The 24,010-nt window shown below is 35.8% G+C and overlaps 12 protein-coding genes across 12 annotated transcripts in view; all 12 read left to right on the top strand.

The window, feature by feature from the left end:
- The first annotated feature begins 2,501 nt into the window (after positions 1-2,501).
- On the top strand, positions 2,502-3,379 carry LOC136032440 (uncharacterized). Its single transcript, XM_065712749.1, has 2 exons — positions 2,502-2,601; positions 3,174-3,379. Exons 1-2 carry the CDS (start codon positions 2,502-2,504, stop codon positions 3,377-3,379), a joined length of 306 nt encoding a protein of 101 aa, XP_065568821.1.
- A 491-nt stretch (positions 3,380-3,870) lies between these two features.
- On the top strand, positions 3,871-4,233 carry LOC136032441 (phosphoglycerate mutase 2-like). The gene has a single exon (XM_065712750.1). The coding sequence runs from the start codon at positions 3,871-3,873 to the stop codon at positions 4,231-4,233; it is 363 nt and encodes a 120-aa protein (XP_065568822.1).
- A 510-nt stretch (positions 4,234-4,743) lies between these two features.
- On the top strand, positions 4,744-5,133 carry LOC136032442 (2,3-bisphosphoglycerate-dependent phosphoglycerate mutase-like). Its single transcript, XM_065712751.1, has one exon. It carries the CDS (start codon positions 4,744-4,746, stop codon positions 5,131-5,133), a length of 390 nt encoding a protein of 129 aa, XP_065568823.1.
- A 2,229-nt stretch (positions 5,134-7,362) lies between these two features.
- On the top strand, positions 7,363-7,701 carry LOC136032443 (2,3-bisphosphoglycerate-dependent phosphoglycerate mutase-like). Its single transcript, XM_065712752.1, has one exon. It carries the CDS (start codon positions 7,363-7,365, stop codon positions 7,699-7,701), a length of 339 nt encoding a protein of 112 aa, XP_065568824.1.
- A 3,462-nt stretch (positions 7,702-11,163) lies between these two features.
- Positions 11,164-11,526, top strand: LOC136032444 (phosphoglycerate mutase 2-like). The gene has a single exon (XM_065712753.1). It carries the CDS (start codon positions 11,164-11,166, stop codon positions 11,524-11,526), a length of 363 nt encoding a protein of 120 aa, XP_065568825.1.
- Positions 11,527-12,037: 511 nt separating this feature from the next.
- On the top strand, positions 12,038-12,427 carry LOC136032445 (2,3-bisphosphoglycerate-dependent phosphoglycerate mutase-like). The gene has a single exon (XM_065712754.1). The coding sequence runs from the start codon at positions 12,038-12,040 to the stop codon at positions 12,425-12,427; it is 390 nt and encodes a 129-aa protein (XP_065568826.1).
- Positions 12,428-13,793: 1,366 nt separating this feature from the next.
- On the top strand, positions 13,794-14,138 carry LOC136032446 (2,3-bisphosphoglycerate-dependent phosphoglycerate mutase-like). The gene has a single exon (XM_065712755.1). The coding sequence runs from the start codon at positions 13,794-13,796 to the stop codon at positions 14,136-14,138; it is 345 nt and encodes a 114-aa protein (XP_065568827.1).
- A 524-nt stretch (positions 14,139-14,662) lies between these two features.
- On the top strand, positions 14,663-15,001 carry LOC136032447 (2,3-bisphosphoglycerate-dependent phosphoglycerate mutase-like). The gene has a single exon (XM_065712757.1). It carries the CDS (start codon positions 14,663-14,665, stop codon positions 14,999-15,001), a length of 339 nt encoding a protein of 112 aa, XP_065568829.1.
- Positions 15,002-18,423: 3,422 nt separating this feature from the next.
- On the top strand, positions 18,424-18,786 carry LOC136032448 (phosphoglycerate mutase 2-like). The gene has a single exon (XM_065712758.1). The coding sequence runs from the start codon at positions 18,424-18,426 to the stop codon at positions 18,784-18,786; it is 363 nt and encodes a 120-aa protein (XP_065568830.1).
- A 510-nt stretch (positions 18,787-19,296) lies between these two features.
- Positions 19,297-19,686, top strand: LOC136032449 (2,3-bisphosphoglycerate-dependent phosphoglycerate mutase-like). Its single transcript, XM_065712759.1, has one exon. It carries the CDS (start codon positions 19,297-19,299, stop codon positions 19,684-19,686), a length of 390 nt encoding a protein of 129 aa, XP_065568831.1.
- Positions 19,687-22,781: 3,095 nt separating this feature from the next.
- LOC136032450 (2,3-bisphosphoglycerate-dependent phosphoglycerate mutase-like) lies at positions 22,782-23,159 on the top strand. Its single transcript, XM_065712760.1, has one exon. The coding sequence runs from the start codon at positions 22,782-22,784 to the stop codon at positions 23,157-23,159; it is 378 nt and encodes a 125-aa protein (XP_065568832.1).
- Positions 23,160-23,650: 491 nt separating this feature from the next.
- LOC136032451 (Golgi-specific brefeldin A-resistance guanine nucleotide exchange factor 1-like) overlaps positions 23,651-24,010 on the top strand; it is a 17,564-nt gene continuing 17,204 nt past the window's right edge. The window contains exon 1 of the mRNA XM_065712761.1: positions 23,651-23,931. Coding sequence (XP_065568833.1) covers positions 23,651-23,931 — 281 coding nt within the window. The remainder of the gene's footprint in view (positions 23,932-24,010) is intronic.

Below are 24,010 nucleotides of genomic sequence, written 5' to 3' on the forward strand. Positions count from 1 at the left end.
ATTATTGTGAAAACTTTTGCAGAAATGGGTATCAGGGAAATTCCTCTATAATTTTTACAATCGGCTCGATCCCCTTTCTTAAATACAGGAATTATTATAGAGGTCCTCCACTCTTCAGGAATGTATTCGTTGACCCAGACATCCGTGAGTAAGTTGTGGAGCTCGTCGATAGCCGCTTCTGGAAGGGCCTTGAGAAGTTCAGCTGGTAATTCGTCAATGCCAGGGCTTTTATTATTTTTTAATAGTTTTACGGCATGAATAATTTCTTCTCTGCTTGGAGGGGCGATATTGCAATCCTTATACACGAATGGTGACTCAGAACTGCTGTGGGATGGAATGGGTTGGCTGTGGTCATTTTCTGATGGGTGAAGAAGCTCCTGGAAGTGAGCACGCCATCGTTCGATGCGATCTTCTTTGCTCGTGAGAAGCTTGTTGTCCTTACTAAGTAGCGTGGGGGTAGATCTTTGCTTCTTTTTCCCGGTTGATTCTCCTAGGAGCTGGTAGAGTTTCCGTGAATCATTGCGTGCAGCAGCTTTTTCCATTTCACAGGCTACATTAGACCAATATGCTTGTTTGTCTGCCTTAGCAGATTTGTGACATTCTTGGCGGAGTGCTTTAAAAGAGGCAGAGTGTTTATCAGTAATTTGTTTCTTCCTTACAGAGAGTTCTATTGTCTTCTGAGAAATCCATCTTTTGGATTTTTTGTCCCTTACTCCGAGAATTTCTGTAGCTGCCTCTTTCACTTGATTTCGGAACTTGATCCAGCGCTTTTCTATATTTAGTGATGGGTTAAAATTATCTTGCTCGGTCATGGCACTTGTCTCGGTCTCAGAAATTGCTTGATTGGTCTTAAATTCTCGGTCATTATCTTGCAACGCCGTGAAACGGTTTGTAAGTTCGAGCATAAAGGTCTCTTTGATTTCAGGGAGTTTGAGTTTCGTTGTGTCTAGGATGCGTCTAGGTGCAGATACTTTTTTGGAGCTGAGTCTGAATCTAACTTTTGATTTTAGTAATAAATGGTCGGATCCACTTTTTGATCCAGTGTCCGCCCCTCTGTATACTCTCGAGTCTTTAATCATTGACTTCCAGCGACGAGAAACGAGTTAATAGTCAATTTGGGCGCGGGTTCTACCATCTCGGGATCTCCAAGTGTAAGTGTGGCAAGGTTTGTGTTTAAACCATGTATTAGCCACACTGAGATCATTCAGCATAGCAAACATGAGAAGTCTAACTCCGTTAATGCACCGGTCGCCCAAACCGTGGTTGCCAATGGCCCATTCAGAATCGTTTAGTCTCGTGCCAATCCTGGCATTGAAGTCACCACCGATCACGAGGATGTCCTTACGAGGAATTTTATTCATAGTCAGTTGGAGGTCAGCATAGAATTTATCTTTCAAGTGGTCAGGGGCGTCACGAATAGGGGCATATACAGATAGTATTGTCAGGTTATTACTCTGACCTTTTAAACAGGCCATCACAATTCTGTCAGACACTGCTTCATAGTCAAGGAGTCCTGATGCGATCTTGGGTGTCATGATTATTCCCACTCCTGCGAGGCCGGATCCATCCATTGGGCCAGAATTGAATAGTATGGCCTTTTTACCCGAAGCGGCTATTAGGTCAAGTGTCATTTGTCCATTTAATCTTGTCTCTGAAACACAGAGTATGTCCAGGTTATATAAATAAAATTAACTTGCGTTAGTGAACATTTGATGGAACAGAGGTTCCAGCAGCCGATATTCAGGCTATGTCTCCTTGATAGTATGGTAGCTAGCTCACTTTTCGACGAGGTCGCCAGCCTCGACGCATCGCTTAATGCCGGGAATGCCGTAGCCAAATTCGCTCTCATATTAGACATATTCAACATAATTCTGGATGTTAAACATACCTTGAAAGTCATTCTTGAAGAAATTGAGCAGTCTAGCCTTCCCGTTGAGAAGACTTGGCGACTAAGACGTATTGTCAAACATTTGGATAAACTGTCTGATGAAGCTATTATGGGAATAAACTTGCCAAATAGAATACCTTTCGTTTATGAACTTGATGACAATTTGAAACCGATCAAATGTATGCAATTCCTTAGCGATTAAGAAACAGTGTACAAAGCTATGGAAGATTGTTCCCACGAACTGATTGATTCTATATAAATTTAGGTTCTTGTACTTTCTTCATTAACAAGGATTTCTCCTTGCTTAAAATTATTAATTAAAAATCGGTGGGAAAACTGGAAAGAAGTCATTTTGTCAAAAGTTAGAACTCGGATTTACTCTGTTAGGGAGAAAAACTTATTGGTCGACATCCAACCGTAAGGATGCACATAATTTCTTTTCAATTTGTCATTATTTTTCCATGTTTTTCCATAACTGTGACGACTTTCCCATGGCTTTCTCAAAATTACTTATCGTCTCTAATTTATAGGGACCTGTGACCTATGGAGTAATTCCGTCAATATCTTAGGGGAGGGGCAAAATTGGAACAAAGTTGTCTGTGCAAATGGAAAAATGAGCTATGCAGTACCAAAGAACGACATTTACCGAGCATTAGTTGTTGAATTCGAGTCGAAATTCGTTGTTTTATCCAATGATTTAACAACAAGAACGAGTATGAAAAAGAAAAAAGATTAAATAGTCTCATGTTCAATGGGGTTAAATAACCTCCCAATAGTGACTTGACTTAAGAACAAGAACGAGTATCAACAAGAAACGAGATTCAATAGTCTCACGTTCAATCGGGTTAAACAAACTCCCAATAGTGACTTGATGTCAGAAGCTCTAGAAATATTGACAAATAAATAGAGCTTTATTTTTGTGTCGGAAAAGCTGACGAAACGAAGAAGTGATGTTATGAACTTAGCATGGGATAAATATTGGAATCTATCAGTATTGCAATCAAGTTTTTATGAATTTATTATTCAATTGCTCGTTGCTATTCTGTTCTCATTGAAAGTGAAAGTTCTTAAGCCAAATCATAACAATTGTAATAACCGGCTTGGATACGGAATTTTTATACAAAATTATTATGGTTAGGCATGGTGAAACAGCTTGGAACAAAGAAAACAAACTTTGCGGCTGGTTTGATGCTCCCACTAGTTAAAAAGGGATTTGGAAAGCCCATGCTGCTGATCAGACTTTGAAGAGAAAAAGGCTACCAATTTGATACTGCTCATATATCAGTTTTGACTAGAGTTCAACATACCTTGAAAGTCATTCTTGAAAAAATTGAGCAGTCTAGCCTTCCCGTTGAGAAGACTTGGCGACTAAGAGGTGTTGTCAAACATTTGGATAAACTGTCTGATAAAGCTATTATGGGAATACCTTTCGTTGATGAACTTGATGAATATTTGAAACCGATTAAATGTATGCAATTCCTTGGTGATTAAGAAACTGTGTACAAAGCTATGGAAGATGTTACTAATAAAGGAAAACCCAAATGAGCAAGAATCATACAAATCTTTTAACTGTTATGGTCTATTAATAGTTAGTACTAGCAGTCATGGATGTTAGAAGAAGAATACCTGTTAAACCTCAAGATGTTAAATATGATCCTGGACAAATTTGTGAAATCGAAACTGACCAAGATGATAGAGTTGCACTAGATAGTGATGCTGCCCAGGATGTGGAAATACACGATGAATCAGAAGACGACAAATCAAGAAAAGGGGCAAATAGTGATCTGTCAAAAAAAATTCCAAGTGGTACAAAATCCCAGATTTCCTTCTAGTTTATCTATGAGTATTGCAATCAAGTTTTAATGAATTTATTTTTCAATTAGTCGTTGCTATTCTGTTCTCATTGAAAGTGAAAGTTCTTAAGCCAAATAATAACAATCGTAATAACCGGCTTGAATACGGAATTGTTGTACAAAATTATTATGGTTAGGCATGGTGAAACAGCTTGGAACAAAGAAAACAAACGATGCGGCTGGTTTGATGCTCCCTCGAGTGAAAAAGGGATTCAGGAAGCCGATTCTGCTGATCAGACTTTGAAGAGAAAATGCTACCAATTTGATACTGCTCATACATCAGTTTTGAGTAGAGTTCAACATACCTTGAAAATCATTCTTGAAGAAATTGAGCAGTCTAGCGTTCCCGTTGAGAAGACTTGGCGACTAAGAGGTATTGTCAAACATTTGGATAAACTGTCTGATAAAGCTATTATGGGAATAAACTTGCCAAATAGAATACCTTTCGTTTATGAACTTGATGACAATTTGAAACCGATTAAATGTATGTAATTCCTTGGTGATTAAGAAACTGTGTACAAAGCTATGGAAGATGTTACTAATAAAGGAAAACCCAAATGAGCAAGAATCATACAAATCTTTCAACTGTTATGGTCTATTAATAGTTAGTACTAGCTGTTATGGATGTTAGAAGAAGAATACCTGTTAAACCTCAAGATGTTAAAAATGATCCAGGACAAATTTGTGAAATCGAAACTGACCAAGATGATAGCGTTGCACTAGATAGTGATGCTGCCCAGGATGCGGAAATACACGGTGAATCAGAAGACGACAAATCAAGAAAAGGGGCAAATAGTGATCTGTCCAAAAAAATTCCAAGTGTTACAAACAAAATCCCGGATTTTCTTCTAGTTTATCTATCAGTATTGCAATCAAGTTTTTATGAATTTATTTTTCAACTACTTGTTGCTATTCTTTTCTCATTGAAAGTGAAAGTTCTTAAGCCAAATCATAACAATTGTAATAACCGGCTTGGATACGGAATTGTTATAAAAAATTATAATGGTTATGCATGGTGAAACAGCTTGGAACAAAGAAAACAAACTTTGCGGCTGGTTTGATGCTCCTTCGAGTAAAAAAGGGATTCAGGAAGCCCATGCTGCTGATCAGACTTTGAAGAGAAAAGGCTACCAATTTGATACTGCTCATACATCAGTTTTGACTAGAGCTCAACATACCTTGAAAGTCACTATTGAAGAAATTGAGCAGTCTAGCCTTCCCGTTGAGAAGACTTGGCGACTAAAATGGCGACTAAGAGGTATTGCCAAACATTTGGATAAACTGTCTGATAAAGCTATTATGGGAATAAACTTGCCAAATAGAATACCTTTCGTTTATGAACTTGATGACAATTTGAAACCGATTAAATGTATGCAATTCCTTGGTGATTAAGAAACTGTGTACAAAGCTATGGAAGATGTTAATAATAAAGGAAAACCCAAATGAGCAAGAATCATACAAATCTTTTAACTGTTATGGTCTATTAATAGTTAGTACTAGCTGTCATGGATGTTAGAAGAAGTATACCTGTTAAACCTCAAGATGTTAAAAATGATCCTGGACAAATTTGTGAAATCGAAACTGACCAATATCATAGAGTTGCACTAGATAGTGATGCTGCCACGGATATGGAAATCCACGATGAATCAGAAGACAACAAATCAAGAAAAGGGGCAAATAGTGATTTGTCAAAATAATTCCAAGTGGTACAAACAAAATCCCGTATTTTCTTCTAGTTTATCTATCAGTATTGTAATCAAGTTTTTATGAATTTATTTTTGAACTACTCGCTGCTATTCTGTTCTCATTGAAAGTGAAAGTTCTTAAGCCAAATCATAACAATTGTAATAAACGGCTTGGATACGGAATTGTTATAACAAATTATTATGGTTTGGCATGGTGAAATGGCTTGGAACAAAGAAAACAAACTTTGCGGCTGGTTTGATGCTCCCTCGAGTAAAAAAGGGATTCAGGAAGCCCATGCTGCTGATCAGACTTAGAAGAGAAAAGGCAACCAATTTAATACTGCTCATACATCAGTTTTGACTAGAGTTCAACATATCTTGAAAGTCATTCTTGAATAAATTGAGCAGTCTAGCCTTCCCGTTGAGAAGACTTGGTGACTAAGAGGTATTGTCAAACATTTGGATAAACTGTCTAATGAAGCTATTATGGGAATAAACTTGCCAAATAGAATACCTTTCGTTTATGAACTTGATGACAATTTGAAACCGATCAAATGTATGCAATTCCTTTGCGATTAAGAAACTGTGTACAAAGCTATGGAAGATGTTACTAATAAAGGAAAACCCAAATGAGCAAGAATCATACAAATCTTTTAACTGTTATGGTCTATTAATAGTTAGTACTAGCTGTCATGGATGTTAGAAGAAGAATACCTGTTAAACCTCAAGATGTAAAAAATGATCCTGGACAAATTTGTGAATCGTAACTGACCAAGATGATAGAGTTGCACTAGATAGTGATGCTGCCCGGGATGTGGAAATACACGATGAATCAGAAGACGACAAATCAAGAAAAGGGGCAAATAGTGATCTGTCAAAAACAATTCAAAGTGGTACAAACAAAATCCCAGATTTTCTTCTAGTTTATCTATCAGTATTGCAATCAAGTTTTTATGAATTTATTTTTCAATTACTCGTTGCTATTCTGTTCTCATTGAAAGTTTTTATGCCAAATCATAACAATTGTAATAACCGGCTTGGATACGGAATTGTTTTACAAAATTATTATGGTTAGGCATGGTAAAACAGCTTGGAACAAAGAAAACAAACTTTGCGGCTGGTTCGATGCTCCCTCGAGTAAAAAAGGGATTCAGGAAGTCCATAATGCTGATCAGACTTTGAAGAGAAAAGGCTACCAGTTTGATACTGGTCATACATCAGTTTTGACTAGAGCTCAACATACTTTGAAAGTCATTCTTGAACAAATTGAGCAGTCTAGCCTTCCCGTTAAGAAGAGTTGGCGACTAAGAGGTATTGTCAAACATTTGGATAAACTGTCTGATTAAGCTACTATGGGAATAAACTTGCCAAATAGAATACCTTTCGCTTATGAACATGATGACAATTTGAAACCGATTAAATGTATGCAATTCCTTGGCGATTAAGAAACTGTTTACAAAGCTATGGAAGATATTACTAATAAAGGAAAACCCAAATGAGCAAGAATCATACAAATCTTTTAACTGTTATGATCTATTAATATTTAGTACTAGCTGTCATGGATGTTAGAAGAAGAATACCTGTTAAACCTCAAGATGTTAAAAATGATCCTGGACAAACTTGTGAAATCGAAACTGACCAGGATGATAGAGTTGCACTAAATAGTAATGCTGCCCAGGATGTGGAAATACACGATGAATCAGAAGACGACAAATCAAGAAAAGGGGCAAATAGTGATCTGTCACAAACAATTCCAAGTGGTACAAAATCCCAGATTTCCTTCTAGTTTTTCTATTAGTATTGCAATCAAGTTCTTATGAATTTATTTTTCAATTACTCGTTGCTATTCTGTTATCATTGAAAGTGAAAGTTCTTAAGCCAAATCATAACAATTGTAATAACCGGCTTGGATACGGAATTGTTATACAAAATTATTATGGTTAGGCATAGTGAAACAGCTTGGAACAAAGAAAACAAACTTTGCGGCTGGTTCGACGCTCCCTCGAGTAAAAAAGGGATTCAGGAAGCCCATGCTGCTGATCAGACTTTGAAGAGAAAAGGCTACCAATTTGATACTGCTCTTACATCAGTTTTGACTAGAGCTCAGCATACCTTGAAAGTCATTCTTGAAGAAATTGAGCAGTCTAGCCTTCCCGTTGAGAAGACTTGGCGACTAAAATGGCGACTAAGAGGTATTGTCAAACATTTGGATAAACTGTCTGATGAAGCTATTATGGGAATAAACTTGCTAAATAGAATACCTTTCGTTTATTAACTTGATGACAATTTGAAACCATATGTATGCAATTCCTTGGCGATTAAGAAACTGTATACAAAGCTATGGAAGATGTTACTAATAAAGGAAAACCCAAATGAGCAAGAATCATACAAATCTTTTAACTGTTATGGTCTATTAATAGTTAGTACTAGCTGTCATGGATGTTAGAAGAAGAATACCTGTTATACCTCAAGATGATAAAAATGATCCTGGACAAATTTGTGAAATCGAAACTGACCAAGATGATAGAGTTGCACTAGATAGTGATGCTGCCCAGGATGTGGAAATACACGATGAATCAGAAGACGACAAATCAAGAAAAGGGGCAAATAGTGATCTGTCACAAACAATTCCAAGTGGTACAAAATCCCATATTTCCTTCTAGTTCATCTATGAGTATTGCAATCAAGTTTTAATGAATTTGTTTTTCAATTAGTCGTTGCTATTCTGTTCTCATTGAAAGTGAAAGTTCTTAAGCCAAATAATAACAATCGTAATTAAAAATTACGATTAACTAAGAAGTAACTTAAGAATTAACTTGCGTACCAAACTTCTATATTCTTATATTTTTATTATGTACACGAGGGGGTTTGTACCCTCGTTAATACCTCGTTCTTTACACTAAATCGTAAGTTTTGTCCTAATTCTTTAAGAATAACCCCTGAATCAGAAAGGCCGTAGAATAAATAATTGAAATTATTAAAAATACTTTAGTATAAAGAGCGAGGTATTTATCTCTTTCTAAATACCTCGCTCTTAATACTAAAGTATTTTTAGAACCCCTCATATGCGTAATAATCTCTGGTCGTTTCAAGTTTCAGTGCTACTCCTTACTTTCAATTGAAAAAATGTTTTCATGTTTATTTTTTCATTGTTTTTTTTTTATAGTAATGCTAGAAAATCAGGCGCCCTTTTCATTGAATTTTTCTTCCCCTATGACATTCCTCCAAGGAATGATCCTACCACACGGCCCCCTCCCCTCAACCCCACCCCCCAAACCAAAAAAATCCCCATGAGAACGTCTGTTCACTTCCCAATAACTATTACTGTATGTACACTGGTCAAAGTTTGTAACTTGCACTCCCTCCCTTGGGGATTGTGGGGGTAAAGTAATTACAAAAGAATTAGTTATTATGGTTTTTGACTATGCGGAACAAAATGGCTATCTCAAAATTTTGATCCGTTGACTTTGGGAAAAAAAATTAGCGTGGGAGGGGGCCTAGGTGCCCTCCTTTTGTTTTGGTCACTTAAAAAGGGCACTAGAACTTTTCATTTCCGTTAGAATGAGCCCTATTGCGACATTCTAGGGCCACTTGGTCGATACGATGACCCCTGGGGAACAGAGAAAAAAAAACAAATAAACACGCACCCGTGATTTGTCTTCTGGCAAAAAACACGAAATTCCACATTTCTATAGATAGGAGCTTGAAATTTTTGCAATAGGGTTCTCTGATACGCCGAATGCGATGGTGTGATTCTATGACTTCTAGGGGGTGTTTCCCCTATTTTCCAAAATGAGGCAAATTTTCTCAGGCTTGTAACTTTTGACGACAAAGACTAAATTTGATGAAACTTATATATTTAAAATCAGTATGAAAATTTGATTCTTTTGATGTATCTTTTAGGATCAAAATTCCGTTTCTTATAGTTTTGTTTACTATTGAGCCGGGTCGCTCCCTACTACAGTTCGTTCCCACGAACTGTTTGATTCTATATAAATTTAGGTTCTTGTACTTTCTTCATTAACAAGGATTTTTCCTTGCTTAAAATTATTAATTAAAAATCGGTGGGAAAACTGGAAAGAAGTCATTTTGTCAAAAGTTAGAACTCGGATTTACTCTGTTAGGGAGAAAAACTTATTGGTCGACATCCAACAGTAAGGATGCACATAATTTCTTTTCAATTTGTCATTATTTTTCCATGTTTTTCCATAACTGTGACGACTTTCCCATGGCTTTCTCAAAATTACTTATCGTCTCTAATTTATAGGGACCTGCGACCTATGGAGTAATTCCGTCAATATCTTAGGGGAGGGGCAAAATTGGAGCAAAGTTGTCTGTGCAAATGGAAAAATGAGCTATGCAGTACCAAAGAACGACATTTACCGAGCATTAGTTGTTGAACTCGAGTCGAAATTCGTTGTTTTATCCAATGATTTAACAACAAGAACGAGTATGAAAAAGAAAAAAGATTAAATAGTCTCATGTTCAATGGGGTTAAATAACCTCCCAATAGTGACTTGACTTAAGAACAAGAACGAGTATCAACAAGAAACGAGATTCAATAGTCTCACGTTCAATCGGGTTAAACAAACTCCCAATAGTGACTTGATGTCAGAAGCTCTAGAAATATTGACAAATAAATAGAGCTTTATTTTTGTGCCGGAAAAGCTGACGAAACGAAGAAGTGATGTTATGAACTTAGCATGGGATAAATATTGGAATCTATCAGTATTGCAATCAAGTTTTTATGAATTTATTTTTCAATTACTCGTTGCTATTCTGTTCTCATTGAAAGTGAAAGTTCTTAAGCCAAATCATAACAATTGTAATAACCGGCTTGGATACGGAATTGTTATACAAAATTATTATGGTTAGGCATGGTGAAACAGCTTGGAACAAAGAAAACGAACTTTGCGGCTGGTTTGATGCTCCCACTAGTTAAAAAGGGATTTAGAAAGCCCATGCTGCTGATCAGACTTTGAAGAGAAAAAGGCTACCAATTTGATACTGCTCATATATCAGTTTTGACTAGAGTTCAACATACCTTGAAAGTCATTCTTGAAAAAATTGAGCAGTCTAGCCTTCCCGTTGAGAAGACTTGGCGACTAAGAGGTATTGTCAAACATTTGGATAAACCGTCTGATGAAGCTATTATGGTAATAAACTTGCCAAATAGAATATCTTTCGTTGATGAACTTGATTAGTATTTGAAACCGATTAAATGTATGCAATTCCTTGGTGATTAAGAAACGGTGTACAAAGCTATGGAAGATGTTACTAATAAAGGAAAACCCAAATGAGCAAGAATCATACAAATCTTTAAACTTTTATGGTCTATTAATAGTTAGTACTAGCAGTCATGGATGTTAGAAGAAGAATACCTGTTAAACCTCAAGATCTTAAAAATGATCCTTGACAAATTTGTGAAATCGAAACTGACCAAGATGATAGAGTTGCACTAGATAGTGATGCTGCCCAGGATGTGGAAATACACGATGAATCAGAAGACGACAAATCAAGAAAAGGGGCAAATAGTGATCTGTCACAAACAATTCCAAGTGGTACAAAATCCCAGATTTTCTTCTAGTTTATCTATGAGTATTGCAATCAAGCTTTAATGAATTTATTTTTCAATTAGTCGTTGCTATTCTGTTCTCATTGAAAGTGAAAGTTCTTAAGCCAAATAATAACAATCGTAATAACCGGCTTGAATACGGAATTGTTATACAAAATTATTATGGTTAGGCATGGTGAAACAGCTTGGAACAAAGAAAACAAACGATGCGGCTGGTTTGATGCTCCCTCGAGTGAAAAAGGGATTCAGGAAGCCGATTCTGTTGATCAGACTTTGAAGAGAAAATGCTGCCAATTTGATACTGCTCATACATCAGTTTTGAGTAGAGTTCAACATACCTTGAAAATCATTCTTGAAGAAATTGAGCAGTCTAGCCTTCCCGTTGAGAAGACTTGGCGACTAAGAGGTATTGTCAAACATTTGGATAAACTGTCTGATGAAGCTATTATGGGAATAAACTTGCCAAATAGAATACCTTTCGTTTATGAACTTGATGACAATTTGAAACCGATTAAATGTATGTAATTCCTTGGTGATTAAGAAACTGTGTACAAAGCTATGGAAGATGTTACTAATAAAGTAAAACCCAAATGAGCAAGAATCATACAAATCTTTCAACTGTTATGGTCTATTAATAGTTAGTACTAGCTGTCATGGATGTTAGAAGAAGAATACCTGTTAAACCTCAAGATGTTAAAAATGATCCAGGACAAATTTGTGAAATCGAAACTGACCAAGATGATAGCGTTGCACTAGATAGTGATGCTGCCCAGGATGTGGAAATACACGGTGAATCAGAAGACGACAAATCAAGAAAAGGGGCAAATAGTGATCTGTCAAAAAAAAATTCCAAGTGTTACAAACAAAATCCCGGATTTTCTTCTAGTTTATCTATCAGTATTGCAATCAAGTTTTTATGAATTTATTTTTCAACTACTCGTTGCTATTCTTTTCTCATTGAAAGTGAAAGTTCTTAAGCCAAATCATAACAATTGTAATAACCGGCTTGGATACGGAATTGTTATAAAAAATTATAATGGTTATGCATGGTGAAACAGCTTGGAACAAAGAAAACAAACTTTGCGGCTGGTTTGATGCTCCTTCGAGTAAAAAAGGGATTCAGGAAGCCCATGCTGCTGATCAGACTTTGAAGAGAAAAGGCTACCAATTTGATACTGCTCATACATCAGTTTTGACTAGAGCTCAACATACCTTGAAAGTCACTATTGAAGAAATTGAGCAGTCTAGCCTTCCCGTTGAGAAGACTTGGCGACTAAAATGGCGACTAAGAGGTATTGCCAAACATTTGGATAAACTGTCTGATGAAGCTATTATGGGAATAAACTTGCCAAATAGAATACCTTTCGTTTATGAACTTGATGACAATTTGAAACCGATTAAATGTATGCAATTCCTTGGTGATTAAGAAACTGTGTACAAAGCTATGGAAGATGTTAATAATAAAGGAAAACCCAAATGAGCAAGAATCATACAAATCTTTTAACTGTTATGGTATATTAATAGTTAGTACTAGCTGTCATGGATGTTAGAAGAAGTATACCTGTTAAACCTCAAGATGTTAAAAATGATCCTGGACAAATTTGTGAAATCGAAACTGACCAATATCATAGAGTTGCACTAGATAGTGATGCTGCCACGGATATGGAAATCCACGATGAATCAGAAGACAACAAATCAAGAAAAGGGGCAAATAGTGATTTGTCAAAATAATTCCAAGTGGTACAAACAAAATCCCGTATTTTCTTCTAGTTTATCTATCAGTATTGCAATCAAGTTTTTATGAATTTATTTTTGAACTACTCGCTGCTATTCTGTTCTCATTGAAAGTGAAAGTTCTTAAGCCAAATCATAACAATTGTAATAAACGGCTTGGATCCGGAATTGTTATAACAAATTATTATGGTTTGGCATGGTGAAATGGCTTGGAACAAAGAAAACAAACTTTGCGGCTGGTTTGATGCTCCCTCGAGTAAAAAAGGGATTCAGGAAGCCCATGCTGCTGATCAGACTTAGAAGAGAAAAGGCAACCAATTTAATACTGCTCATACATCAGTTTTGACTAGAGTTCAACATATCTTGAAAGTCATTCTTGAATAAATTGAGCAGTCTAGCCTTCCCGTTGAGAAGACTTGGTGACTAAGAGGTATTGTCAAACATTTGGATAAACTGTCTAATGAAGCTATTATGGGAATAAACTTGCCAAATAGAATACCTTTCGTTTATGAACTTGATGACAATTTGAAACCGATCAAATGTATGCAATTCCTTTGCGATTAAGAAACTGTGTACAAAGCTATGGAAGATGTTACTAATAAAGGAAAACCCAAATGAGCAAGAATCATACAAATCTTTTAACTGTTATGGTCTATTAATAGTTAGTACTAGCTGTCATGGATGTTAGAAGAAGAATACCTGTTAAACCTCAAGATGTAAAAAATGATCCTGGACAAATTTGTGAATCGTAACTGACCAAGATGATAGAGTTGCACTAGATAGTGATGCTGCCCGGGATGTGGAAATACACGATGAATCAGAAGACGACAAATCAAGAAAAGGGGCAAATAGTGATCTGTCAAAAACAATTCAAAGTGGTACAAACAAAATCCCAGGTTTTCTTCTAGTTTATCTATCAGTATTGCAATCAAGTTTTTATGAATTTATTTTTCAATTACTCGTTGCTATTCTGTTCTCATTGAAAGTGAAAGTTTTTATGCCAAATCATAATAATTGTAATAACCGGCTTGGATACGGAATTGTTTTACAAAATTATTATGGGAAGGCATGGTAAAACAGCTTGGAACAAAGAAAACAAACTTTGCGGCTGGTTTGATGCTCCCTCGAGTAAAAAAGGGATTCAGGAAGTCCATAATGCCGATCAGACTTTGAAGAGAAAAGGCTACCAGTTTGATACTGGTCATACATCAGTTTTGACTAGAGCTCAACATACTTTGAAAGTCATTCTTGAACAAATTGAGCAGTCTAGCCTTCCCGTTAAGAAGAGTTGGCGACTAAGAGGTATTGTCAAACATTTGGATAAACTGTCTGATGAAGCTACTATGGGAATAAACTTGCCAAATAGAATACCTTTCGCTTATGAACATGATGACAATTTATAACCGATTAAATGTATGCAATTCCATGGCGATTAAGAAACTGTTTACAAAGCTATGGAAGATATTACTAATAAAGGAAAACCCAAATGAGCAAGAATCATACAAATCTTTTAACTGTTATGATCTATTAATATTTAGTACTAGCTGTCATGGATGTTAGAAGAAGAATACCTGTTAAACCTCAAGATGTTAAAAATGATCCTGGACAAACTTGTGAAATCGAAACTGACCAGGATGATAGAGTTGCACTAAATAGTAATGCTGCCCAGGATGTGGAAATACACGATGAATCAGAAGACGACAAATCAAGAAAAGGGGCAAATAGTGATCTGTCACAAACAATTCCAAGTGGTACAAAATCCCAGATTTCCTTCTAGTTTTTCTATTATTATTGCAATCAAGTTCTTATGAATTTATTTTTCAATTACTCGTTGCTATTCTGTTATCATTGAAAGTGAAAGTTCTTAAGCCAAATCATAACAATTGTAATAACCGGCTTGGATACGGAATTGTTATACAAAATTATTATGGTTAGGCATAGTGAAACAGCTTGGAACAAAGAAAACAAACTTTGCGGCTGGTTCGATGCTCCCTCGAGTAAAAAAGGGATTCAGGAAGCCCATGCTGCTGATCAGACTTTGAAGAGAAAAGGCTACCAATTTGATACTGCTCTTACATCAGTTTTGACTAGAGCTCAGCATACCTTGAAAGTCATTCTTAAAGAAATTGAGCAGTCTAGCCTTCCCGTTGAGAAGACTTGGCGACTAAAATGGCGACTAAGAGGTATTGTCAAACATTTGGATAAACTGTCTGATGAAGCTATTATGGGAATAAACTTGCTAAATAGAATACCTTTCGTTTATTAACTTGATGACAATTTGAAACCATATGTATGCAATTCCTTGGCAATTAAGAAACTTTATACAAAGCTATGGAAGATGTTACTAATAAAGGAAAACCCAAATGAGCAAGAATCATACAAATCTTTTAACTGTTATGGTCTATTAATAGTTAGTACTAGCTGTCATGGATGTTAGAAGAAGAATACCTGTTATACCTAAAGATGATAAAAATGATCCTGGACAAATTTGTGAAATCGAAACTGACCAGGATGATAGAGTTGCACTAGATAGTGATGCTGCCCAGGATGTGGAAATACACGATGAACCAGAAGACGACAAATCAAGAAAAGGGGCAAATAGTGATCTGTCACAAACAATTCCAAGTGGTACAAAATCCCATATTTCCTTCTAGTTTATCTATGAGTATTGCAATCAAGTTTTAATGAATTTATTTTTCAATTAGTCGTTGCTATTCTGTTCTCATTGAAAGTGAAAGTTCTTAAGCCAAATAATAACAATCGTAATTAAAAATTACGATTAACTAAGAAGTAACTTAAGAATTAACTTGCGTACCAAACTTTTATATTCTTATATTTTTATTATGTACACGAGGGGGTTTGTACCCTCGTTAATACCTCGTTCTTTACACTAAATCGTAAGTTTTGTCCTAATTCTTTAAGAATAACCCCTGAATCAGAAAGGCCGTAGAATAAATAATTGAAATTATTAAAAATACTTTAGTATAAAGAGCGAGGTATTTATCTCTTTCTAAATACCTCGCTCTTAATACTAAAGTATTTTTAGAACCCCTCATATGCGTAATAATCTCTGGTCGTTTCAAGTTTCAGTGCTACTCCTTACTTTCAATTGAAAAAATGTTTTCATGTTTATTTTTTCATTGTTTTTTTTTATAGTAATGCTAGAAAATTTCCTCCAAGGAATGATCCTACCACACGGCCCCCTCCCCTCAACCCCACCCCCCCAAACCAAAAAAATCCCCATGAGAACGTCTGTTCACTTCCCAATAACTATTACTGTATGTACACTGGTCAAAGTTTGTAACTTGCACTCCCTCCCTTGGGGATTGTGGGGGTAAAGTAATTACAAAAGAATTAGTTATTATGGTTTTTGACTATGCGGAACAAAATGGCTATCTCAAAATTTTGATCCGTTGACTTTGGGAAAAAAATTAGCGTGGGAGGGGGCCTAGGTGCCCTCCTTTTGTTTTGGTCACTTAAAAAGGGCACTAGAACTTTTCATTTCCGTTAGAATGAGCCCTATTGCGACATTCTAGGGCCACTTGGTCGATACGATGACCCCTGGGGAACAGAGAAAAAAAAAACAAATAAACACGCACCCGTGATTTGTCTTCTGGCAAAAACACGAAATTCCACATTTCTATAGATAGGAGCTAGAAATTTTTGCAATAGGGTTCTCTGATACGCCGAATGCGATGGTGTGATTCTATGACTTCTAGGGGGTGTTTCCCCTATTTTCCAAAATGAGGCAAATTTTCTCAGGCTTGTAACTTTTGACGACAAAGACTAAATTTGATGAAACTTATATATTTAAAATCAGTATGAAAATTTGATTCTTTTGATGTATCTTTTAGGATCAAAATTCCGTTTTTTATAGTTTTGTTTACTATTGAGCCGGGTCGCTCCCTACTACAGTTCGTTCCCACGAACTGTTTGATTCTATATAAATTTAGGTTCTTGTACTTTCTTCATTAACAAGGATTTCTCCTTACTTAAAATTATTAATTAAAAATCGGTGGGAAAACTGGAAAGAAGTCATTTTGTCAAAAGTTAGAACTCGGATTTACTCTGTTAGGGAGAAAAACTTATTGGTCGACATCCAACAGTAAGGATGCACATAATTTCTTTTCAATTTGTCATTATTTTTCCATGTTTTTCCATAACTGTGACGACTTTCCCATGGCTTTCTCAAAATTACTTATCGTCTCTAATTTATAGGGACCTGCGATCTATGGAGTAATTCCGTCAATATCTTAGGGGAGGGGCAAAATTGGAGCAAAGTTGTCTGTGCAAATGGAAAAATGAGCTATGCAGTACCAAAGAACGACATTTACCGAGCATTAGTTGTTGAATTCGAGTCGAAATTCGTTGTTTCATCCAATGATTTAACAACAAGAACGAGTATGAAAAAGAAAAAAGATTAAATAGTCTCATGTTCAATGGGGCTAAATAACCTCCCAATAGTGACTTGACTTAAGAACAAGAACGAGCATCAACAAGAAACGAGATTCAATAGTCTCACGTTCAATCGGGTTAAACAAACTCCCAATAGTGACTTGATGTCAGAAGCTCTAGAAATATTGACAAATAAATAGAGCTTTATTTTTGTGCCGGAAAAGCTGACGAAACGAAGAAGTGATGTTATGAACTTAGCATGGGATAAATATTGGAATCTATCAGTATTGCAATCAAGTTTTTATGAATTTATTTTTCAATTACTCGTTGCTATTCTGTTCTCATTGAAAGTGAAAGTTCTTAAGCCAAATCATAACAATTGTAATAACCGGCTTGGATACGGAATTGTTATACAAAATTATTATGGTTAGGCATGGTGAAACAGCTTGGAACAAAGAAAACGAACTTTGCGGCTGGTTTGATGCTCCCACTAGTTAAAAAGGGATTTAGAAAGCCCATGCTGCTGATCAGACTTTGAAGAGAAAAAGGCTACCAATTTGATACTGCTCATATATCAGTTTTGACTAGAGTTCAACATACCTTGAAAGTCATTCTTGAAAAAATTGAGCAGTCTAGCCTTCCCGTTGAGAAGACTTGGCGACTAAGAGGTATTGTCAAACATTTGGATAAACCGTCTGATGAAGCTATTATGGTAATAAACTTGCCAAATAGAATATCTTTCGTTGATGAACTTGATTAGTATTTGAAACCGATTAAATGTATGCAATTCCTTGGTGATTAAGAAACTGTGTACAAAGCTATGGAAGATGTTACTAATAAAGGAAAACCCAAATGAGCAAGAATCATACAAATCTTTAAACTGTTATGGTCTATTAATAGTTAGTACTAGCAGTCATGGATGTTAGAAGAAGAATACCTGTTAAACCTCAAGATCTTAAAAATGATCCTTGACAAATTTGTGAAATCGAAACTGACCAAGATGATAGAGTTGCACTAGATAGTGATGCTGCCCAGGATGTGGAAATACACGATAAATCAGAAGACGACAAATCAAGAAAAGGGGCAAATAGTGATCTGTCACAAACAATTCCAAGTGGTACAAAATCCCAGATTTCCTTCTAGTTTATCTATGAGTATTGCAATGAAGTTTTAATGAATTTATTTTTCAATTAGTCGTTGCTATTCTGTTCTCATTGAAAGTGAAAGTTCTTAAGCCAAATAATAACAATCGTAATAACCGGCTTGAATACGGAATTGTTATACAAAATTATTATGGTTAGGCATGGTGAAACAGCTTGGAACAAAGAAAACAAACGATGCGGCTGGTTTGATGCTCCCTCGAGTGAAAAAGGGATTCAGGAAGCCGATTCTGTTGATCAGACTTTGAAGAGAAAATGCTGCCAATTTGATACTGCTCATACATCAGTTTTGAGTAGAGTTCAACATACCTTGAAAATCATTCTTGAAGAAATTGAGCAGTCTAGCCTTCCCGTTGAGAAGACTTGGCGACTAAGAGGTATTGTCAAACATTTGGATAAACTGTCTGATGAAGCTATTATGGGAATAAACTTGCCAAATAGAATACCTTTCGTTTATGAACTTGATGACAATTTGAAACCGATTAAATGTATGTAATTCCTTGGTGATTAAGAAACTGTGTACAAAGCTATGGAAGATGTTACTAATAAAGTAAAACCCAAATGAGCAAGAATCATACAAATCTTTCAACTGTTATGGTCTATTAATAGTTAGTACTAGCTGTCATGGATGTTAGAAGAAGAATACCTGTTAAACCTCAAGATGTTAAAAATGATCCAGGACAAATTTGTGAAATCGAAACTGACCAAGATGATAGCGTTGCACTAGATAGTGATGCTGCCCAGGATGTGGAAATACACGGTGAATCAGAAGACGACAAATCAAGAAAAGGGGCAAATAGTGATCTGTCAAAAAAAATTCCAAGTGTTACAAACAAAATCCCGGATTTTCTTCTAGTTTATCTATCAGTATTGCAATCAAGTTTTTATGGATTTATTTTTCAACTACTCGTTGCTATTCTTTTCTCATTGAAAGTGAAAGTTCTTAAGCCAAATCATAACAATTGTAATAACCGGCTTGGATACGGAATTGTTATAAAAAATTATAATGGTTATGCACGGTGAAACAGCTTGGAACAAAGAAAACAAACTTTGCGGCTGGTTTGATGCTCCTTCGAGTAAAAAAGGGATTCAGGAAGCCCATGCTGCTGATCAGACTTTGAAGAGAAAAGGCTACCAATTTGATACTGCTCATACATCAGTTTTGACTAGAGCTCAACATACCTTGAAAGTCACTATTGAAGAAATTGAGCAGTCTAGCCTTCCCGTTGAGAAGACTTGGCGACTAAAATGGCGACTAAGAGGTATTGTCAAACATTTGGATAGACTATCCGATGAAGCTATTAGGGAAATAAAGTTGCCAAATAGAATTCCTTTCCTTGATGAACTTGATAACAATTTGAGACCAATTAAATGTATGCAATTCCTTGGTGATTAAGAAACTGTGTACAAAGCTATGGAAGATGTTAATAATAAAGGAAAACCCAAATGAGCAAGAATCATACAAATCTTTTAACTGTTATGGTCTATTAATAGTTAGTACTAGCTGTCATGGATGTTAGAAGAAGAATACCTGTTAAACCTCAAGATGTTAAAAATGATCCTGGACAAATTTGTGAAATCGAAACTGACCAATATCATAGAGTTGCACTAGATAGTGATGCTGCCCAGGATATGGAAATACACGATGAATCAGAAGACAACAAATCAAGAAAAGGAGCAAATAGTGATTTGTCAAAATAATTCCAAGTGGTACAAACAAAATCCCGGATTTTCTTCTAGTTTATCTATCAGTATTGCAATCAAGTTTTTATGAATTTATTTTTGAACTACTCGTTGCTATCCTGTTCTCATTGAAAGTGAAAGTTCTTAAGCCAAATCATAACAATTGTAATAACCGGCTTGGATACGGAATTGTTATAACAAATTATTATGGTTAGGCATGGTGAAATGGCTTGGAACAAAGAAAACAAACTTTGCGGCTGGTTTGATGCTCCCTCGAGTAAAAAAGGGATTCAGGAAGCCCATGCTGCTGATCAGACTTAGAAGAGAAAAGGCAACCAATTTGATACTGCTCATACATCAGTTTTGACTAGAGTTCAACATACCTTGAAAGTCATTCTTGAATAAATTGAGCAGTCTAGCCTTCCCGTTGAGAAGACTTGGTGACTAAGAGGTATTGTCATACATTTGGATAAACTGTCTAATGAAGCTATTATGGGAATAAACTTGCCAAATAGAATACCTTTTGTTTATGAACTTGATGACAATTTGAAACCGATCAAATGTATGCAATTCCTTTGCGATTAAGAAACTGTGTACAAAGCTATGGAAGATGTTACTAATAAAGGAAAACCCAAATGAGCAAGAATCATACAAATCTTTTAACTGTTATGGTCTATTAATAGTTAGTACTAGCTGTCATGGATGTTAGAAGAAGAATACCTGTTAAACCTCAAAATGTTAAAAATGATCCTGGACAAATTTGTGAAATCGAAACTGACCAAGATGATAGTGATGCTGCCCAGGATGTGGAAATACACGATGAATCAGAAGACGACAAATCAAGAAAAGGGGCAAATTGTGATCTGTCAAAACAATTCCAAGTGGTACAAACAAAATCCCGGATTTTCTTCTAGTTTATCTATCAGTATTGCAATCAAGTATTTATGAATTTATTTTTCAACTACTCGTTGCTATTCTGTTCTCGTCGAAAGTGAAAGTTCTTAAGCCAAATCATAACAATTGTAATAACCGGCTTGGATACGGAATTGTTATAAAAAATTATTATGGTTAGGCATGGTGAAACAGCTTGGAACAAAGAAAACAAACTTTGCGGCTGGTTTAATGCTCCCTCGAGTAAAAAAGGGATTCAGGAAGCCCTTGCTGCTGATCAGACTTTGAAGAGAAAAGGCTACCAATTTGATACTGCTCATACATCAGTTTTGACTAGAGTTCAACATACCTTGAAAGTCATTCTTGAAGAAATTGAGCAGTCTAGCCTTCCCGTTGAGAAGACTTTGCGACTAAGAGGTATTGTCAAACATTTGGATAAACTGTCTGATGAAGCTACTATGTGAATAAACTTGCCAAATAGAATAACTTTCGTTTATGAACTTGATGACAATTTGAAACCGATTAAATGTATGCAATTCCTTGGCGATTAAGAAACTGCTTACAAAGCTATGGAAGATGTTACTAATAAAGGAAAACCCAAATGGGCAAGAATCATACAAATCTTTTAACTGTTATGGTCTAGTAATAGTTAGTACTAGCTGTCATGGATGTTAGAAGAAGAATACCTGTTAAACCTCAAGATGTTAAAAATGGTCCTGGACAAATTTGTGAAATCGAAACTGACCAAGATGATAGAGGTGCACTAAATAGTGATGCTGCCCAGGATGTGGAAATACACGATGAATCGGAAGACGACACATCAAGAAAAGGGGCAAACAGTGATCTGTCAAAACAATTCCAAGTGGTACAAACAAAATCCCGGATTTTCTTCTAGTTTATCTATCAGTATTGCAATCAAGTTTTTATGAATTTATTTTTCAACTACTCGTTGCTATTCTTTTCTCATTGAAAGTGAAAGTTATTAAGCCAAATCATAACAATTGTAATAACCGGTTTGGATACGGAATTGCTATAAAAAATTATAATGGTTATGCATGGTGAAACAGCTTGGAACAAAGAAAACAAACTTTGCGGCTGGTTTGATGCTCCCTCGAGTAAAAAAGGGATTCAGGAAGCCCATGCTGCTGATCAGACTTTGAAGAGAGAAGGCTACCAATTTGATACTGCTCATACATCAGTTTTGACTAGAGTTCAACATATCTTGAAAGTCATTCTTGAATAAATTGAGCAGTATAGCCTTCCCGTTGAGAAGACTTGGTGACTAAGAGGTATTGTCAAACATTTGGATAAACTGTCTAATGAAGCTATTATGGGAATAAACTTGCCAAATAGAATACCTTTCGTTTATGAACTTGATGACAATTTGAAACCGATCAAATGTATGCAATTCCTTTGCGATTAAGAAACTGTGTACAAAGCTATGGAAGATGTTACTAATAAAGGAAAACCCAAATGAGCAAGAATCATACAAATCTTTTAACTGTTATGGTCTATTAATAGTTAGTACTAGCTGTCATGGATGTTAGAAGAAGAATACCTGTTAAACCTCAAGATGTAAGAAATGATCCTGGACAAATTTGTGAATCGTAACTGACCAAGATGATAGAGTTGCACTAGATAGTGATGCTGCCCGGGATGTGGAAATACACGATGAATCAGAAGACGACAAATCAAGAAAAGGGGCAAATAGTGATCTGTCAAAAACAATTCAAAGTGGTACAAACAAAATCCCAGATTTTCTTCTAGTTTATCTATCAGTATTGCAATCAAGTTTTTATGAATTTATTTTTCAATTACTCGTTGCTATTCTGTTCTCATTGAAAGTGAAAGTTTTTATGCCAAATCATAACAATTGTAATAACCGGCTTGGATACGGAATTGTTTTACAAAATTATTATGGTTAGGCATGGTAAAACAGCTTGGAACAAAGAAAACAAACTTTGCGGCTGGTTTGATGCTCCCTCGAGTAAAAAAGGGATTCAGGAAGTCCATAATGCTGATCAGACTTTGAAGAGAAAAGGCTACCAGTTTGATACTGGTCATACATCAGTTTTGACTAGAGCTCAACATACTTTGAAAGTCATTCTTGAACAAATTGAGCAGTCTAGCCTTCCCGTTAAGAAGAGTTGGCGACTAAGAGGTATTGTCAAACATTTGGATAAACTGTCTGATGAAGCTACTATGGGAGTAAACTTGCTAAATAGAATACCTTTCGCTTATGAACATGATGACAATTTGAAACCGATTAAATGTATGCAATTCCTTGGCGATTAAGAAACTGTTTACAAAGCTATGGAAGATATTACTAATAAAGGAAAACCCAAATGAGCAAGAATCATACAAATCTTTTAACTGTTATGATCTATTAATATTTAGTACTAGCTGTCATGGATGTTAGAAGAAGAATACCTGTTAAACCTCAAGATGTTAAAAATGATCCTGGACAAACTTGTGAAATCGAAACTGACCAGGATGATAGAGTTGCACTAAATAGTAATGCTGCCCAGGATGTGGAAATACACGATGAATCAGAAGACGACAAATCAAGAAAAGGGGCAAATAGTGATCTGTCACAAACAATTCCAAGTGGTACAAAATCCCAGATTTCCTTCTAGTTTTTCTATTAGTATTGCAATCAAGTTCTTATGAATTTATTTTTCAATTACTCGTTGCTATTCTGTTATCATTGAAAGTGAAAGTTCTTAAGCCAAATCATAACAATTGTAATAACCGGCTTGGATACGGAATTGTTATACAAAATTATTATGGTTAGGCATAGTGAAACAGCTTGGAACAAAGAAAACAAACTTTGCGGCTGGTTCGATGCTCCCTCGAGTAAAAAAGGGATTCAGGAAGCCCATGCTGCTGATCAGACTTTGAAGAGAAAAGGCTACCAATTTGATACTGCTCTTACATCAGTTTTGACTAGAGCTCAGCATACCTTGAAAGTCATTCTTGAAGAAATTGAGCAGTCTAGCCTTCCCGTTGAGAAGACTTGGCGACTAAAATGGCGACTAAGAGGTATTGTCAAACATTTGGATAAACTGTCTGATGAAGCTATTATGGGAATAAACTTGCTAAATAGAATACCTTTCGTTTATTAACTTGATGACAATTTGAAACCA

Source organism: Artemia franciscana, chromosome 10, assembly GCF_032884065.1.
Source record: "Artemia franciscana chromosome 10, ASM3288406v1, whole genome shotgun sequence".
NCBI classification, from domain to species: domain Eukaryota; kingdom Metazoa; phylum Arthropoda; class Branchiopoda; order Anostraca; family Artemiidae; genus Artemia; species Artemia franciscana.

Bases quoted from the DNA above. Each gene is read 5' to 3' on its own strand.
- LOC136032443 (XM_065712752.1), top strand. From the start codon at position 7,363: ATGGTTAGGCATAGTGAAACAGCTTGGAACAAAGAAAACAAACTTTGC.
- LOC136032440 (XM_065712749.1), top strand. From the start codon at position 2,502: ATGAGCTATGCAGTACCAAAGAACGACATTTACCGAGCATTAGTTGTT. The intron at 2,602-3,173 runs GTATGAAAAAGA...CTCATATATCAG, and splicing joins TGATTTAACAACAAGAACGA to TTTTGACTAGAGTTCAACAT.
- LOC136032449 (XM_065712759.1), top strand. From the start codon at position 19,297: ATGGTTATGCACGGTGAAACAGCTTGGAACAAAGAAAACAAACTTTGC.
- LOC136032447 (XM_065712757.1), top strand. From the start codon at position 14,663: ATGGTTAGGCATAGTGAAACAGCTTGGAACAAAGAAAACAAACTTTGC.
- LOC136032450 (XM_065712760.1), top strand. From the start codon at position 22,782: ATGGTTAGGCATGGTAAAACAGCTTGGAACAAAGAAAACAAACTTTGC.
- LOC136032446 (XM_065712755.1), top strand. From the start codon at position 13,794: ATGGGAAGGCATGGTAAAACAGCTTGGAACAAAGAAAACAAACTTTGC.
- LOC136032448 (XM_065712758.1), top strand. From the start codon at position 18,424: ATGGTTAGGCATGGTGAAACAGCTTGGAACAAAGAAAACAAACGATGC.
- LOC136032444 (XM_065712753.1), top strand. From the start codon at position 11,164: ATGGTTAGGCATGGTGAAACAGCTTGGAACAAAGAAAACAAACGATGC.
- LOC136032445 (XM_065712754.1), top strand. From the start codon at position 12,038: ATGGTTATGCATGGTGAAACAGCTTGGAACAAAGAAAACAAACTTTGC.
- LOC136032442 (XM_065712751.1), top strand. From the start codon at position 4,744: ATGGTTATGCATGGTGAAACAGCTTGGAACAAAGAAAACAAACTTTGC.
- LOC136032441 (XM_065712750.1), top strand. From the start codon at position 3,871: ATGGTTAGGCATGGTGAAACAGCTTGGAACAAAGAAAACAAACGATGC.